Genomic DNA, 19,338 nt, shown 5'->3' with positions numbered 1-19,338 from the left:
CCTGTGGCCACCGTAACATCCAGTATGGCCTTCAGTGCACCTTCTCAGGGCTGTTTCCAGGCTCTGAGCAGGGATAGCAGAGGGTGTGACATGGACAGACGAACTTACCGAGAACCCTGGAACTGCAAGGAAGAGTCGGAACTGGACAGTGAAGGGGCTCCAGAGTTCAGAACACTGCCTGTGTTCTGATCTCTGCTTGGGCCTCTTGATCCTTACTGCTTGAGCTGAGCATACCTATAGATATTTTCACGGGCATAACGTATCAACCATCCCTCTAAAAAAAACTTGACACTTCTACAAGCCAGATCTTCACTCTGGATATATCATGTAAAGTGACAGTGAATGTAAAGTTCTTGTTTTCTAATCATTAACTTTAGAGAAAAGGAGGAAAGTGGTTGGATTAACAGAAATTTAGAAACTCTCCCGATCAGCGGAAGAGCAAAAGAATTTTATAAACATGTACAGAAGGAAACAATGACAACATCATGTTAAATGCGGAGAAAAATTCACAAAAGACAGTTCTGGTAACCCCCAAATAGAATCCCCCCTCCATGTTATGCCCTAACTTAATTACACACATGAGATGCAAACAGCTGAAAAGCCCCATGACATTGGTACTGTATACCCCAACCCTAAAAGATGCGCTTATAATTGTAGCAATTGGGTGACACGTTTTGCAAATTTGTGCTGGAATGAATATAATCATTTCAAGCACGTAAGGAGGGTGTAGCAAGATTTCAGTGCAATTTGGACAAGGTGATTTACCTTCATGCAACAAATTTCTAGGATATGGTAGTTTGAAGCCATGGGAAGGCTTCTACCCACATAGCACAATGTTTTTGCCTGCCCAAAGTGTCACCTGAAATGTGGTTCCATCTGCTAAAGCACTCCAGCACAGCCAAATCAACAACTTGTTGTCTTATCTCACAGTATTACATATCATCATATGTGAAGAGCAGCTCAAAGTAGCAGGATCCTTAAACATCACTCTTGCTTTATGTAAAATATAAACAAAAATAAATACGTACTTCTCTGCTTGAAGCTTAGTTGTCTTGACTATTAAGTCCTGAGTTTGTTCCTTGGCTGCCTGGAACACAGATGAGATTAATTAAAACTAAAGCACTCCTACTGCCTCAAGGTATGGTTTATACTGTTTTAATTTCAGTGTAATTAGATGCCATTTAAACACGGTGAGGTGGAAGAAAGCAGTTCTGTTTTAGAAGTAATTAAACATTTCTTTTCCTAGCCCAGCAGAAATACAGATTCCAATTTATATCTGGACCCTGGAGACAGAATTACTGCACAGGGCATCTTAAAAAACAATGTCAATGCTTTAGAAATGTGTATCGGCAGAAGACTTGAATTAATTTTCCTATAGTAAGGAAATCAATATGCCCATCCATGCACTTTGTCTGTCCCCTTGGTCCCAGGGCTACAGCCCGCCCTTCTCCCCCTCCAGAAGAACTAAGTATTTTGAATCAATGAATGAAATTTAGCACTGGTCATCCATGATACATCTCCCTGCAACAGATCAAACGTCCCTCTAGTCCAGCTTTCCAATTCCAGCAGCAGACAGCCACGTGCCACTAGAACACTTCCAAGCCACTGCTCTCCCTGGTGTTTGTCTGCACCACACGGCATCCAGAAATGTCCTGCCTCTGAACATCAGTGGTCGGCGTTTAACACACCTGCCTGCCTCTTTCCACCAACTATACACAGCAACCCCCTTTCTAAGACAGGCGTGAGGATTCTTTCCCCCATCCTCTCCCCAGTTTTCTTGCCACCCCTTAATCTGTATGCCTTCAAGATGCCCCATTTCATAACTCAACTTATAGAACAGCTTTCTCCCATACCTGAACCCTCCACGATTTCCCCATCCCTCTCCTGGCATACCCCGTGCAAAACTTCCTAGCTCTCTGCAGCCCCAGTTCAAAAGGGTGTCTCTTTACTGCAGCCAGCTCTCCCTCTGCCTTGCCCTCCCTGTGTTTCACCACAGCTCCTTTTGCGCCCCTCCTTCCCTAAGGCCTATGTCTCTGTCCTCAGCCTCCCCTGCCCCTTTCCCAGACCTCTCTCTCTTCGTCACGCTTTTAATTTTTATTGTTGGTGCTGTTAACATTATTATTACTATTACCATCACAATCTCAACATTCTCCCTTTCTCCATTTTGTCCTTATACCTCTGTGATGTATGCTAGGTTGAGAGTGGGACTGGCCCAAGGTCACCCAGCAAGCTTCCATGGCACAGTGGGGACTCGAACCTGGGTCTCCCAGACCCTAGTCCGACACTCAAACCACCACACCACTCTGGCTCTCATATCCCTTAAAAATGCACAACACGGGCGTGGGGGGGGGGCCTCTCAGACCTGTCACTTACTATAGTTTTTTTTCCAAACCTCCACAAATTTTGCCCAACTATTATTAACAGATTCTGTACCTACATTGTACTATATGGTCAAAGGTAGGTAAAGGTAGTCCTCTGTGGAAGCACCGAGTCATTACCGACCCATGGGGGATGTCGCATCACAACATTTTCTTAACAGACTTTTTACAGGGTGGTTTGCCATTGCCTTCCCCAGTCATCTACACTTTACCCCCAGGAAACTGGATACTCATTTTACCAACTTCGGAAGGATGGAAGGCTGAGTCAACCTTGAGCCAGTTACTTGAACCTGGCTTCCACCAGGATCGAACTCAGGTCGTGAGTAGAGCTTGGGCTGCAATACTGCAGCTTACCACTCTGCACCACGGGGCTCTTTGTACTATATGGTGCCAGCCAATAATGTCCGTTTTTCCATTTCTGCAGTATAGCCGACTTTTCCCAGCCTCTCTTTCCTGGAAGGTTTTGATCAGAACTTCTCAGATTTGTCTAAGAGTGATTCCGCACACGTTGCATAATGCACTTCCAATCCTCTTTATAGATCATTTGGAATGGATTTTTTTGTGTGCGGAACAAATAATCCACCTCAAACGATTGATAAAGTGCATTGAAAGTGCATTATCCAACGAGTGCGGAATCACTGACAAGGTTTTTTCAAGCTATTAGCATTCCCATAACAAACATTCTTCTTTGTGTTCTTTTGCTAATGTTAAACAGTCTAGTAAAACCACCACAGGGATTTTTCTCTGTGTGCTAAAATCTGGCCTGTCACTTCTGAAATATCCTTCCAGGGTTTTTTTTTTTTTTTAAAGGACATAGGTTTTATTTATGTACAATCATGTGCATAAGGGGGAAGGACAGTATCCCCCGATTCCTCCCTCCAGCAGCAAATTCCACCCCCACCACCCCTATTATTCCAGGAATAGCACTTTGAGGGCATTCTGGGATGCAACAAGAAGTGGAGAAACAGCACTGCTGTGGATGGAAATCTTTCTCTCCATAGACATTTTAGGCAGGATCCAAGCCGCAGTCACTATCTATGGAGAATAATTTTGTAAACACATACACATTTCCAATATTCTGCCCTGTGGCACAGAGTGGTCAGCTGCAGTACTGCAGTCCAAGCTCTGCTCACGACCTGAGTTTGATCCTGGCAGAAGCTGGGTTCAGGTAGCCGGCTCAAGGTTGACTCAGCCTTCCATCCTTCCGAGGTCGGTAAAATGAGTACCCAGTTTCCTGGGCGTAAAGTGTAGATGACTGGGGAAAGCAATGGCAAACCACCCCGTAACAAAAAAAAAAAGTCTGCCAAGAAAACAACGTGATGTGACGTCCCCCTGTGGGTCAGTAATGACTCGGTGCTTGCACAGGGGACTACTTCATTCAAACTATATTTTTCTACCCATGTATACCAGCTTTATTTTTCTTATAAAAACAAAAATTACAGACTTTAAATGACACAAGCAAATGAAACCATAGCACATTAAAGATGGAAATACAACCTTTACAGTTTCTTTTGCTATTGTCCTTCTTCAATATTCCGTAAAACACTAATGTGCTAAAATCTTCTGATAAATTAAATCTACCTTCTCTTAAATATAGGTTGTTCATTAGCATCAGATGCCAAACTTTACAGAACCCTGTTGGACCCACAAATATTAAATTGTGATGCTTTCAAAACACTGCCAGCTAGAATGCACGCTGCAATCAATTAACTCTTCATGTTCTTACAATGCAATCCAAAGAAGAGTTACTCTAGTCTAATCTCTTCGAAATCAATGGGTTTAAACAGGTGTAACTCTTTTTAGGATTGCACTGTTAATCTCTTTTCTTAGATGCGTCAACAAAGTGACTACAGGGACAATTCTAAGCTTATATTCAATAATATCATACAGAGTCAGTAGGGTTTTTTACATCTCCAGCTTGCATGAATAAATAAGTCCTCTCCCCTCTTACATCTCCAAGAAACATACAAGACTTGTCTATAAATATTTCTTAAATTCATAGCAGTGGAATACAAACGGTTATAATAATTTTCTCTAGGAGCTGTATCAGCCAGATTCTTAATTGGCTCGTCACACAAGCATTTCCACTGCTTATCTGAAAAGCATAATTGCGAGTCCTTCTCCCATTTATCTTTCCAAGAATCAGATTTAGATCTATTTCCATCGAGATGTTACAGCTTGAATCCAAGCCCAAAAAATTAACAAAGGCGTTTAAACAGTGGTGTTAGATTTTTAATTTTACTCAAACTTTGATTGAAATCATATTTTTTGTACATTTTCTATATGAAGGCTCTTAAGTTGTACAGACTGGAAGGAGGAGGAGACTTTAAATACTGTATGATAGAAAAGAAAAACGTCAAGGGGCAGAAAACAAGTTGCTCTCCCTTTTTTTATAGTACCTTCAAGTGACTGGTCATTTCCTGGCAGCAGTTATTCATAATTTGCACATCTTCATTAATGCTTTCAAGCTCCTGAAAAAGTATAGAAGCATACATTGTTCTTAGCGGCCTAGAACACTAGTTTACAAAAAAGCAGCTATTCTGCCTCCATTCCTTGCACCATCTTTCGAAACACCAGAACTACCTAATGGAATGTTCCCACACCGAGTATTCTCCTAAGTATTATGAGCAGGGCTTTTTTTCAGCTGGAACGTGGTGGAACGGAGTTCTGACACCTCTTGAAAATAGTCCTGAGCGGCGCGGAGGGCAGTCTAAACTCCCCTCTGTCTGGAGATCAGGGGGCGGGGCCACCGGCCATGTGACCATTTTCGCCGATGGCAATTTAAACTTTAAAAAACTCCCCCCTAGTTCCAGCTAACCCAAAGTGACGTCATTGTGTGGTCCTGAGTTCCACCACTGAGTTCCACCACCTCTTTTCCTAGAAAAAAAGCCCTGATTATGAGTCACCTCATACAGCCTTGAAAAACCAATTGTGTACGCTCAGAAAGAGGCATGAGTTTAAGCATCCATGCTTCCTGTGGCATGTATCTAAAACAGTCTGAGCTCTAGGAGGTTTGATGGGGTAGTCAGCTGTTGTTTCAGCAAGTATCTGTTAACATTTTGAAAAATGATATATCAGTTACGATCAGGATACCTCCTCCGCCTTTCCTCCAGCTTCTTCCTAGCTCCATATGCGGGAAGGAGAAAAATAGACAGATGAGCCAAACAATGGATTTTTCATGCAATGCCTTTTCAGGAGTGGACAGCTGGGTTCAGAAAAAGCCTGGGTAATATTGTGCTAACAGCCAAAAACATCAAGTGTCAAAAGAGAGCCAGTTTGGTGTAGTGGTTAAGAGCACCGGACTCTAATCAGGATAGCCGGGTTTGATTCCTCACTCCTCCACTTGAAGCCAGTTGGGTGACCTTGGGCTAGTCACAGCTTCTAGGAGCTCTCTCGGCCCCACCCACCTCACAGGGTGTTTTGTTGTGGGGATAATAATGACATACTTTGTAAACCGCTCTGAGTGGGTGTTAAGTCATCCTGAAGGGCGGTATATAAATTGAATGTTGTTGTTGTTGTTGTTATTAAAATAAAGGTACAGGGGGCGTGGCGTCGCGGCGGAGAGGAATGGACGCATGTTAAGAGCGCTCCGACCCTCCCGACCCTAAAACCTCGCTAAGACACACTACGAGGGGAAATAAATCAAGGAAAATAATGCTCACGAACTCTATCAAGAAAAAGAAGAACAATCCGAAGGCGGTGAAAAACTTACAAGCATTCTTTGTGGCCTCAGGAGAGCCGACGGGGAAGGAACGCGGCAGAACGGAGGGAAAAAAAATGGCGGAAATCGCGGCAAAAGAAGGCGCCACTGAGGTAACCTTACCAGAAAATTATTTGGATCCCCAACTAGTGCAACTAAGGCAAGATATTATAGACCAAATGGCCAAACTCATTAGCCCGATCACAGCACAACTCACAGATATAAAACGTGATCTACAATCAGTTAATTATACAGCGGAAAAAGCTATGGAAGTGAGTGTGAAAGCTCAACAGGAAGTCACCGACATGCAAAGTATAATTACAGAACAACAGGACAGACTAATGAAACTCGAACTGAATGCCAGACAAAATCAGATTAAAATAAGGGGGATGGATGAACAGCACACATATAATATAGATCTCACAAGCTTCATTGCCAACTGGCTAGCTAAACAATTACAGCTTGAGGAAGGAGTCTACCCCTATATCACAAAAGCCTACCGAGTGGGGCCCTATCACCAAATTAAAAATAAAGAGCGTCCGAGAGATATAATCATCGAAATACCAGATCAAAGGACAAGAAGGAAGATAATGGAAGAAGCCAGAATAAGGGGATCATTTAAATATGAAAGCAAACTGATATATATTTTCGCTGATCTTCCAAAGGAAGTGCTTGCCAAAAGACGTGAACTTAAACCAATCTCTGAGACTCTGCAAAGAGCGAACAGAAGATATAAATGGCTGGATCAATGCAAACTTATGGTCTTTCACCAAGGCAAAAGGTATATAGCAACGAATGTTGACACGGGACTAGAGCTACTGAATGCAGTTGGACTGGAAACTCCAATGGAGACGACCAAGCAAAACCAGAAGAGAAAATCCTCTGATCTACTATCTCCTCAGAAAGGGAGCAAGATCCCCATCAGAGACACTTAATTTTTTTTTTTTTTTTTTATCGCTGTCTCTCAACGTGCTGGTAAATGTTCGTTAGTATAACAGATTGATTGCAGGAAAAGTAGTGTATTTGTAAATAAAGGTAGAAATTTAGAGGTTTGTGGGGGAGGGAGGGGGGCTCTTAACTTAGCTCATATAACTTTATTTAACTCTCATAAGTGGACGAGGAGGGAGGTTGAATTCCACAACCGGTGAGTGAAGTTAACTCACCAGTTTGAGAGAGTTAAAACTGAATAAATCTTAAAGGGAAAACAAAATAGAACATTGATTTTATAATCCACTAAGTGGTTTTACTCAATTCATTATAGTACAAAGTGGTCTTAGGAAGGGTGGGAGGGAGGAAAAGGGGAAGGGGGAGGATTTTGGGATAGTTAATAAACGGCATATAGTAGACAAATAGATTTATATAGTTAGTAATTCCAACAATAAGACTAAGGAAAAATAATAATAATAATAAAAAAAAAAAACAAACTAAAAAAAAAATTAGTACAAGGGAAAAAATAAAGAAAAATTATATAAGCATATAGATATATACATATGTATTAAAAAAAAAGTATTTAAAGTTCACATTTTATAGGTTGTTGTTAAAACTTACTAGCATAGAAGGGGAAAGAAGAGAGTAAAAGAAAAGGGAGGGGGGTTGGGGTGGCTGCAGGGAGGGGGAGGGGGAAAGGATAAATTCAAAGCAGATTGTAGATCGCAACAAAGAAAGAAAGCTAAAAGAAGGGGGGGGGGAGAAGATAATAGTAGGAAAGACCATAAAAGGGGGAAAGAATAATAGTACAAGGTGTATATACGGCAAGGAACCGAATCAGGATTAGGAGCGGGAGGAGTATAATTGGTACACCTGGACTGTACTCTAAAGATCTGAAAGGTTCATAGTACAAGGAGAAAGGAAAGATGGTAATGTATGATAGCTATAAATTAATTTGAAGAGTGTGGTTAGACATAGTATTTTTGAAATAACATATTAGGGAAAACATAGTGATATCAGTAACACCTTGTTAATAACTATAATACAATACTTTATTAAGAAGTTACAAGTTGTGATACAACATTAAACTATTGATTGATCTTTTAAGGTCATTATTATTAACCTTTATACTGTCTAAAAAGAAAGTAAAAAAGACATAGATATTGCACTTTTTATTTGAGAAGGATTAATCAAAAAAACCGGTATTATAAAGAAAGACTGCATATAATTGGGAGAACTCAAATTACAATAGGGATTATAAAACTACAATGCCAAATCGGAATCTTTAGAGTGGTACACTAGTAATAGTAAAACAATAATAATAATAATAATAATAATAGAAATAAATAAATAAATAAAAATAAAGAGTAAGACACAGGTAATTATTACAACCCAATTCAGAAATGTGTTCTAAAATCAAAGCTGTAACTTTTAATGTCAGAGGTTTGGGGAACCCAATAAAAAGAAGGAGAGTAATCTCGAACTTAACCCATACTAGGGCACAAATTATTTTTCTACAGGAGACCCACTTGCGGCATAACAATATTGATTCACTTAAAGCTAGGTGGCTACAAGCACAATATCACGCGACTGGCAACTCCAAATCAAGGGGTGTAGCCATTCTAATTACAAAACACATACAATTCCAACATACCAAAACTCTTAAGGACAAAAAAGGCAGATACGTCTTTGTTAAAGGGAAAATAGGGGAACATAAAATCACGCTAGCCTCGTTGTATGCTCCAAATATAAATCAATTAGACTTTATAGAGGAAACATTACAAAAATTAACTACATTCCAGGAAGGAGACTTGATAATTGGAAGTGACTTAAACTACATAATAAACCACCAACTAGACAAATCGAACTTCAACAAACTACACACAAAAAACATTCATAAAACAACAAAACTAGCAACTATTTTAAAGAAATATCATCTAATAGACACATGGAGGCACTACCACGAAGGAGAAAAGGATTTCACATATTTTTCGCAAAGACATAACACATATACAAGAATTGACTACATATTAAGCTCCAATACCACGATAGACAAAGTAGAGGAAACTGGAATAGGAAGTAATACGATCTCAGACCATGCATGGGTAACAATGACACTAAACCTGGACGACAAAACTCAGTACAGTAAACAATGGTGCCTACCAAAACACTTATTATTCAACCAATATGCAACCAAAGAAATTGGGAAAATAATAGAAACAGCTATCGCAGAAAACTTATCTGAAGAAATTGGCATGCATATACTTTGGGACACAATCAAGACAGTGTCTAGAGGTCACATAATAGCCCTTACAGCTAAAATAAATAGAGAAAAACTGAAACAAAAGCAAGAGTTAATAAGCAATATTAAGACTTTAGAAATCAACCATAAACTAACAGGTAGCAAAAAAACATATAAAGAACTTTTAACACAAAGGAAAATCCTAGAAACCTTGGAAAGTCACGCGATATATAAACAGTTGCTAGCGGTCAAGCAGTCACACTGGTCCAATTCACCAAAAACTCTTCGCTTATTAGCATATAAAGTAAAACAAAGAAGATCACAAAATCATATCAACAGAATCTATAACAGTAAAAATGTACTACAGAATAAATCACAATCAATTCTTAAGGTCTTCAAAGACTACTACACGCAATTATACTCTACAAAAAACCCTGACCAAGCTAAAATAACTCACTTTCTAAATTCACTAAAAAGTCTAAAGAAATTAGAGGACATACACCGAAAACTTCTAGACAAACCCATCACCATTCAGGAAACAACAAACGCAATAAAAAATGCTAAAAATAACAAAGCTACAGGGCCAGATGGCTATCCGGCAGAATTTTATAAAAAATACACAAATCTACTGGCACCGCACCTAACTAATCTGGCCAACTCAATTCTAGACAAGGGTAAAATGCCACCTACTTGGGAAAGAGCTGACATCATTGTAATCCATAAGCAGGGAAAGGACCCTCTGAAAGCTGCATCCTACCGTCCCATATCATTGCTCAACCACGATTATAAAATCTTCACTTCCATCATAGTGAATCGTCTAAACACATTTATATCCAACTACATACACACAGACCAGTCAGGATTTATACCAAAAAGAGACATTACAGATAATATTTATAAATCCTTAAACCTTATAGATCACTGTAATCACAAAAGCAGGGAAGCTATTTTGTTATCATTAGACGTCGAAAAAGCTTTCGACTCGGTAGAACTATCATACCTCTTAAAAACACTGTCACACATGGAATTTGGAGAAAAATTTCTAAATATAATTAGTGCGATTTATCATCAACCAATAGCAAACATCAAGATAAACACTATGTACTCAGAAAACATATACATTAAAAGAGGCACGAGACAAGGTTGCCCCTTATCTCCCCTATTATTTGCACTTGCTCTAGAACCCTTCGCAACTGCCCTGAGAGAAAATAATCATATAAAGGGAATAAAGGTTGGCTCCACAGAATACAAAATCAGTTTGTTCGCGGACGACATGTTACTCTACTTGACTGAACCACTAAATTCGTTGTCCCACCTCTCATCTCTTCTTATAAATTTTGGAGCAATATCAGGATTAATAATCAACCAAACAAAATCCTACTACCTTACTATTAATATCCATCACAAAACGACCCAACAAATAAATGAATTGTATAGTTTTCAGTGGTCCCCGTCACACTTAACATATTTGGGTGTTAATATCTCTCCTAAATTGAATGAATTGGTAAAATTAAATCACCTCAAATTAACAAACCAAATTAAATCAGATATTGCTAATTGGAATAAATTAAAACTCACGTGGTATGATAGATTTCATTTGATAAAGGCTTTTATATTACCAAAATTTCTCTATGTGTTCAGAGCGATCCCTCTCACTATAAACAGATCATTAATAGCACAATGGCAAATACTGCTTAATAAATTCCTCTGGCAAAACAAGCACCCGAGAATTGCCTTTAAAACTATGAGGAGGAAAGCAATAAATGGAGGTTTCAATTACCCGGATTTATTTTTATATCAATCAGCAGCAAGACTAGCCAATCTCCTACAAATGTCATCTAATTCCACTCTGCCGGATTGGATTAAGATCTCACAATCCTCTTTACAACACTGGGACCTCATGGACATAATTTGGAATAAAACGAATAATAGACCACAAGGTATCAAAAATAGTTTTATGCTATCGTCTATATTGAAGACGTGGGACCAATTTAAAATCAAAATTATTCCAAAACTGTCTAGATTTTCGACATTTATAAATCAAGAATGGTTCTCGCCGGGGTGGGATCAGTCACTCATTCTGAGTCTGCGACAGGCAAAAGTTACCAGACTAGTTGATATCGCCACACAGTCGGGGCTAATAGAGAAGATAGAAATAGAGGAAAAACTAGGACAAAAATTACAATGGTTTAGCTACTTACAACTTTCACACATGACAGAGATAATAAAACTAAGAAACATCATGAAAGAACCTCTGACAGAATTTGAACAAATACTAAACTTGTCTTCATATCAAAAAAAAGGGATGATAGCTAAATTGTATAAAATACTGTTAAACACAATGGAGAATAAACATCTCAGCTGCCAAAACAGCTGGAGCAAGGACTGTTCCATTGAAAAGTCCCCAGAGGTTTGGAAGGAGATATGGTCATCCGGCATATTTAATTCAAAAGTCATTGTAACTAAACTCCAAACTTTTAAAGTGATACATAGATGGTACCTAACTCCCAAAAAGCTAGCACTAATATCAACTAGATCGTCCCCTAAATGTTGGAAAAACTGCGGTGAAGAGGGAACCTTTGCTCACTGCTGGTGGGAATGTAAAATAGTTAGGCAATTTTGGGAGGAGGTGTTAATGAAAATTAAAGATATCACCACTTATGAAATTCCTTTTGAGCCGAAACTGATTTTTTTAGACCTATGGGGAAACCTGTACATTCCCAAGATTAGAAAGGAACTCGTTGCTTCACTCTTGATTGCAGCCAAAAGTGCTATCGCGACAGTTTGGAAAGCAAAGAGACCACCAACAATTGAGACTTGGTTTTCCAAAATTTGGAACCATTTTATTTTAGAGAAAATAAGTAACGATATACAAAATGCAGAACATTTCACAGAAAATACCGGTTTTATTGACAAATGGCTTCCTTTTTTGGAATATATAGAAAAACACAATCTGCAACCTAACTCAAAAATATTCCAAGTTGTGACAAACGATGGTTACCTTTCCTTCTATTAAACTAACAGCATAACTGAGTTGTCATAAGGATGCATCAATGATATTCTTCAAAATATAAGATTTATACTGTATTGTAGATTGGATTTTTGACTTGACTTGAAAAATGCTTTTGTTTGTAAATGATATGTTGCAACAAATGTTCAATAAAAAATTTATTAAAAAAAAAAAAAAATAAAGGTACAGACAGGCCTATGGACTCTGATCCTCATTACAGGACCATTGTGCTATATGCTTGCATCACTGTGGAGCCAAACTAAATGTGACGGTGAAGTCGTGGCCGCCATGGGTCTGCTGTCACCATTTTAAAGTGATTTTAAAATATCACAAGGGCCTAATCCTGATTGGGCCTGCAGTCCAGAGCTCTCTCCCTGCAGCTGTTTCGGCATTTTAAAAGGCATGGGGTGTGGGAGAAAAAGCTTCACGGCGTTTTAAAATCACTTGAAATGGCACTGGCAAACTCATCGTGGCCATGAGTTCGCCATCACATTCAGTTTGGCGCTGTTTCATCTCTACATCTAGTGCAGAAAATTCACTTAATTCGTGGAAGGACTGGATCCTTGAGGTTACAGGACATAGATCAGTGAAACCAGATCAGTTGTGTCCAAAAATGGGTGAATTTCCCTGTCCAGAGGTAGCTGAATTTCCCATTTGTCTTTGTTTACTCTTGGGAGGGGGTCTCAGATGCTTCTCTAATGAGGGACCATAGACTTCACCACTATGTTGCCGCACATATTATTTGTTGTTTTAAATATGTACTCCTGTATACTTCCTGTGCTTCATGTTGTCTAATGTCAGTACTAGAATTAATTATGTTCTGTTTCAGCATTTCTTCTACTCTGTATTGGATCCTTGATAATGCTATGTGTTTCTAAACTTATATTTATTTACCCCATGGCATTGTTTATGGAAACGTCTTTGACGTTGTATGGAAATGGCCTGGATACTGATTGCACTAATCTCACACTATGTAATCTGCCTTGAGTCTCAGCGAGAAAGGCGGACTATAAATGACATAAATAAATAAATACTCGTCCTGCAAATTTGACTATACAAACTAATATATCTAAGGTTCTGAAAGTATCAGTCCCCCCTGACAATAGAAAAATATATAATTATAGAAAAATATATAATTATAGAAAAATATATAATTATATAATCATGTGATAAAAATAGCAGACGATACAAAACTCTAAATTGTATCAGTCCAGAGCTAATTTGCATTGAGAACTCTAACCATGAAATCCTAAGCAGAGTTACTCCAATCTAAGTCCATTAAAATTAATGGACTTAGACTGGAGTAACTCTGCTTAGGATTTCACTGTAAGTTTGTTTGAGGATGAACTTTGCACTGGACATGTGGTGCTCATGAATTAGATAACATACCTCCTTCACTTGCTTGAAAATGGAGACAAATTCCTCATTTATGGTTAAGCTCCGATGTTCAATATCCCCACGCAAATTTCTTCTTGTACGCAAACTGTTTTCTACAAAAAAGACTGAAAGAGCCTTGAGAGCTTCCAACATTTCCTGTAAAATATACACAAAGACAAGACTGTTGTTATTATCTTCATTTATAGCCTGCCTTTCACTGAAACTCAAGGTGGATTACAAACCACAAAAAGCAATTCAATGGGATAGCAAATACCTCCAATAAACAAAGCACTAGAATTAGGCTGACAAAGATTTGGAAAGCAAAGTAAATGATGAGGTGCCAGCATGGTGTAGTGGTTACAGTGTCAGACTACGATCTGGAAGCCCCAGGTTCGAATCCCCAGTGTGCTATGAAAGCTTGGTGGGTGACCTTGGGCTTGTCACATACTCTCTAACCCTAACTACCACTGAGGATTGTTATGAAGATAAAATAGAGAGCAGCATGACGTCAGCCACTTTGGATCCCTATTGGGAAGCAAAGGCAGGATACACATGAAGTAAAATAAAATAAATAAAAGCTGCCTAAGGCAACAAAAAACACCTAAGGCATGACATACCATAATGAAGAATACTGAGAAGATATACACAAATTTACCTTTTAAAAAGGCACACATCAAAGAAGACAGAACTTATTTTCAGATACCATCACGTTTCAGTGTGAAACCGTCTTACTACTCATTGCAAAAGTATAGGATTGAACTGCATGTAAACATGCCAAAAATGATGACCGATTTTTTAAAAAAACACATAATCTTAATCACTTTTGCAAGCACAGACTAAAATCTGATTCCATGGCCCTGATCCAGCCCTAGTTGCATGCATTTAGTTATGTCCAACAACTTTACACATCTCCGTATGCAGACTCCAACCAGCTCAGTAGAGCTCTAATGGGCATTACAATGAAGATGTTCAATTGCAGTTGTGTAAGAAGCAGCAAGAGAAACATGTTTGACTTTGGAGACTTCTACAGTGCTCTTCCTTAGGCAAAGGGGTTCACAGGGAAAACATATTTAATATTTTTTGTTGTTCTTCTAAACACTTTGTCTCAGGATTAGCTCCGTATGACTAAAAAACCTCCCATAATTCAACAATGTGATCTGTCCAATAAAAGCATCCTTTTTGAGAATGTATTCAACCAGTTTTTCCCTTCCGGTAATCCTAGAGAAAAAGAATTACACAAAAATACTACCTCGAGTTTTGGATATGGTTTTTATGCTTTTATGCCCTCGTTTGCTTTTATTGGCTGTATTTATTGGTATCAGCTTTTTTTAAATTGACTTGGTCTTACTTTATTTTATGAACTTGACTTGTTTTATTGATTTGTGTATTGTTTTTATTGACATGGTTTAACTGTCATGTTTTGGCTTTGTTTTATTTAGTTGTGAGCTGCCTCAAGGAGTTCTGGTGAGACAGCATGCAAATTTTCTAAATGAATAAAAACATAAATAGTAATAATATTCTCTTACAGATAGGCAATATTGCACCGATCCAACTGTCTGTGTTACTGAAATGGCACAAAGCAATGAACTGCCTTATACCAAGTCCAAAACACTGATAGCTTCCACAAAGTAACCCAACGGAAGGCAAAAATTAATGCCTCTAGGTAAGGGTTACATGAAGCACCAGATCAGCAATTTTCACAGTGTGCTCTGTGGACATCAGTTATAGTATCAGCTTGGACTGTTGCAGTTATAAAAATGCACACCAGTTCAGGCAGATCCAAGAAGATCATAGAAGGATTGCATTCCAAAGAAGCCCTCGGAGTAATCACACTCTAAGGAGAATATCCCTTTAATAAAATAAAAATCGTAGTTTAGTAACTTTATTGTTTAATGTGATTAGTGACCTTGATTATAAATGTGTAATAGATGGATTTGCTAATTATTAAACTTTGCAGTATCTGGACAAGTAAATGTTCAGCACTTGATGCCTGTGATGCGTGAATGGGCCACCCAGATAAGTCACAGTCAGTCAGAACTTCCATATCTACTTACATCACCTCAGACACAATGTTCTCCTCACATTCTCCTGGCAACGATCAAGTAAACCAGCCATCTAAGGATGGTTGGCAAAGTTTTGATTTCTTTTGTCAGATTTAACACCAATTTATTGTACACATTGCCTGGATCAAGATCCCTCCCCCCCAAAGGACAATAAATATCATCACAACAAAGCACTCTTTTCCCCAGCGTTTTAATTTGCATTTAAAGCAGTCAATTGATCCAACAAACCAATTCAACACCTTTGTTTCGTTCTTTACAGATGGAATTTTCAGGGAAAAAACACAACAAAACCCTACAGTGTAAATGTTTGTATGATTCAACTGTTGATTTTGCAAATGCATACACTCCAACTGACCCTATTTTCTGGTCCCAATCAAATCTCGTGTGTGTGTGTGTGTGTGTGTTATGTGCTGTCAAGTCGCCTCTGACCTATGACGACCCTATGAATGAAAGACCTCCAAAACATCCTCTCATTAACAGACTTGCTCAGATCTTGCAGACTGGAGGGCATCACTTCTTTTATTGAGTCAAGCCATCTCATTTTAGGTTTTCCTCTTTTCCTACTGCCTTCTACTTGTCCTAGCATTGTTGACTTTTCCAGAGAATCTTGTCTTCTCATAATGTGACCAAAGTACGATAGCCTTAATCTTGTCATTTTGGCTTCTAGGGAGAATTCAGGCTTGATTTGATCTAGTACCACTTATCTTTTTGGCTGTCCGTGCAAAACTCTCCTCCAGCACCACATTTCAAATGAATCAGTTTTCTTCCTGTCAGCTTTCTTCACGGTCCAACTTTCACGTTTTGTTGTTTAGGGAAAGTGAACCTGACCTACCCATTTTCACCCTACCTTTCTTCCAAGAAGCTTATGACAGCATACATCGTCCTACCCCTGCAATTTTCTCCTCACAACAACTCTGTGAGGTAGGATCAGCTATAAAAGAGAGTTTATTGTTCCCACATCTCCCAGTCCAGCACTTTAGTTGCTATGCCACACTGGCTCCTAGGAATAACCACTTTAAAAGATTTGTTGGTATCCACTAGCTTCACTTTCTCCCCCGCTACCTCATAAGCAGCTCTCTAGATTGTCCATGTCGCAGATTACATTTGGAGACACAATTATTGGTTAAATGGGTCCATTGTGAGATTAAGTAAACAATAGTCTTGTATCACTTTAAATCAATTTTATTCTGGCATTCTAGTTTCCTTGGTCTAGAGCCAGTTTCATCAGATGCATGTAGTGAGTTGCCACTAAGCAAACACATACATAATATTGTGGAGGAAAAAATAGTAAAAAGCAGCATCAAAAAAGCCGCAAAATGAAAGAAATAAAGGGGGAAATTAAATTACATACTATTAAAAAGTGATGACAGTTCTGGTCAGATCAACAGATATCCATACCTGTTTACTTTAGAAGCCAGTACAAGATCAGATATCTGTAGAACAAATTAATACAGTGCCAAAAAATAGGAATAACCCACCCCCCCCCACAATGAGCAATACTAAAGGAATGGGGCATTCAGACACTGACTCTAGCATGCTATCAATACAGAATTCAGTGGGAATATTATCAGAGACAGTAGTTTAGGGCTGAAATAAACAGGAAACTCATGGCACTCTACAGATTAACGATTTTTAATTCCCATTTAAACTTTGTTGGGCTAATGCTCATTTATTTATATGCAATGAGTAGATCCTCACTATTCTGTTATTTTATAGGGGGAGGGGGGAACCAGAAGGGTCAAGCAGACATGGAATGCAAGAAGTGCAGGATGAAATGTAGTAACTCCAGAGGAACAGCCATATTAGTCTGTTGTAGGAAAAATACAAAGGAGCCTGGAGGCATTTTAAAGACTACCAACATTTCATTTCAGCATTAGTATTCTCGGAGTACAGCCAACCTTTTCAGACAGGGTTGCCAATTGGCCTAGAGAAAGATATCTTGTCCCTTTACTGAGATGGAGTTTATGAAGTTCTTTATCTGAGACTCAAGATATTATTTACCTCCATGCCATGAAAAGCTTCAGCTGCCCATTTCCACACCTTAAGCCTCTATTAACAGGGCAGGGTGTTTTTCTCCAGGCCAGTTGGCAAATATAAGTAGGGGGTATTAAAAAAAAAAAAGACAGTAGGGTGAAGGGGCCTTATAATACAGGAAAAAATGGAATAATGCAAAATCCAAAATTAAATCAAGAAATATACAGGGACCATTCCCTCGTTAAGCTAAGTGGTAATAATATCTTTACTGGGAAGTATTACTAAATTAGTAATAAATACATTTATTAGTAAATTATCACACTAATAATACCTGTACTGGGTAGGGAGTATAGTTAAGAGCGTGGTTAAGAGTGGCATACCAGGGTTGAGTTCCTCTTTGCCAGGAAAGATAGCTGAGTGACTTTTGACCAGTCACTCTATCGCTCTCAGCCTAACCTGCCTTATAGGGTTGTTGTTAAAATAGATGAGCAGGGGAATGATGCAAGCTGCTTTGGGTCTCCATGGGAAGGAAAAGCAGGGTATAAATAAAAACAAGCAACAAACATAGTACTCCACAGTATTCATAATGCTCTCCCAACACCATATGAGTGCAGAGGCATGCATCAGCGAGGGGGAAGTGGAAAGGGTGCCAATGTCCAGGTGGGGTATGGATTGCTCCTGGAATTACAGCTGCTCTGCAGATGGCAGAGATCAGTTCCCTAACTAATCCTAGCCTAGTTTCAGGGCTGGGGCTAGAGCATCTAGGAGGCTTTCCCCTGAGAGCCATCCACCTCGCAGTTCAGTTTTTGTCCCCGGGAAACGGAGGCGGAGGCTCAGGCACGCCCCCTCCCCATCCTAGGAGGAGAACGGGGGCGGCAGAAGCTCCCCCGCCTGGTAGGAGGGAGGGAGAGGCGGAAGAGCCGGCGCTGCTCACCTTGTCAGCCTCCAACCGTGTCTCCAGCACTTTGCGGAGCTTGCGCGACAGCGGGTTGGATCCGGAGGTGCCGGTTTGGCCCTGTGGGGAGGGGAAGCCCGCCGCAGAGACAGGGGCAACCCCAGAGCCAGGCGGCGGCTCTTCGGGCATTGTCACTGCCGCCATTTTCTCGCTTTCTCTGAGTTGGCGTCGCGACCCGGGCTGGGAGTGTCGCTGCACCGGTCCCACCCTCCCCTCCGCTCGAAGACTGTGGTTCCGCTCTTACAGTCGGGGAAGGAAATCTACAGAGATGGACAAAAGAATCTCTTCTATATTGGAAAAACAAACGCCATGGCACACCTTATGTTACCAAAATGACACAAAACACTATGCAGACTTCCGAGTTCACCGGAATTCTTAATACTGAGAATCCAGTGTGTGAACCCTCGTTCGCAGGGTTGCCAACTCCAGATAGGAAAATTCCTGGAGGTTTGAACATTGGAGCCTGGAGGGGGAAGGGTTTGGGGAGGGACCTCAGCATGATATAATGTCATAGAATCCACCCTCCAAAGCAGCCATTTTCTCCAGGTGAACTGACCTCTCTCACCTGGAGATCAAATGTGATTCTGGGAGATCTCCAGCCACCACCTGGTGGTTGGCAACTCTACCTGGTTGCCTTGGTTCAGGCCAGCATGATTCTGAATCTGACCAGGAATATGGTGGAAGCAAACATGAGGTGTTGCTCCTTTATGAA

At 39.7% G+C, this 19,338-nt stretch overlaps 1 protein-coding gene across 2 annotated transcripts in view; it reads right to left on the bottom strand.

The window, feature by feature from the left end:
* Positions 1 to 18,791, bottom strand: part of COG6 (component of oligomeric golgi complex 6) — a 49,238-nt gene extending 30,447 nt beyond the window's left edge. The window contains exons 1-4 of one of the 2 annotated variants that reach the window (XM_054996909.1): positions 18,606 to 18,791; positions 13,647 to 13,790; positions 4,778 to 4,849; positions 1,029 to 1,087 (exon numbers count right to left, since the gene is read on the bottom strand). In XM_054996909.1, the coding sequence (XP_054852884.1) occupies positions 1,029 to 1,087; positions 4,778 to 4,849; positions 13,647 to 13,790; positions 18,606 to 18,770 (440 nt within the window). In that variant the 5' untranslated portion in view covers positions 18,771 to 18,791. The remainder of the gene's footprint in view (positions 1 to 1,028; positions 1,088 to 4,777; positions 4,850 to 13,646; positions 13,791 to 18,605) is intronic. The other variant, XM_054996914.1, reaches the window with a different exon arrangement.
* Between the last annotated feature and the right edge of the window lie 547 nt (positions 18,792 to 19,338).

Source organism: Eublepharis macularius, chromosome 1 (assembly GCF_028583425.1).
Source record: "Eublepharis macularius isolate TG4126 chromosome 1, MPM_Emac_v1.0, whole genome shotgun sequence".
NCBI classification, from domain to species: domain Eukaryota; kingdom Metazoa; phylum Chordata; class Lepidosauria; order Squamata; family Eublepharidae; genus Eublepharis; species Eublepharis macularius.
Note: the sequence above shows the minus strand (reverse complement) of the source record. Positions and strands in the feature narration are given on the sequence as shown.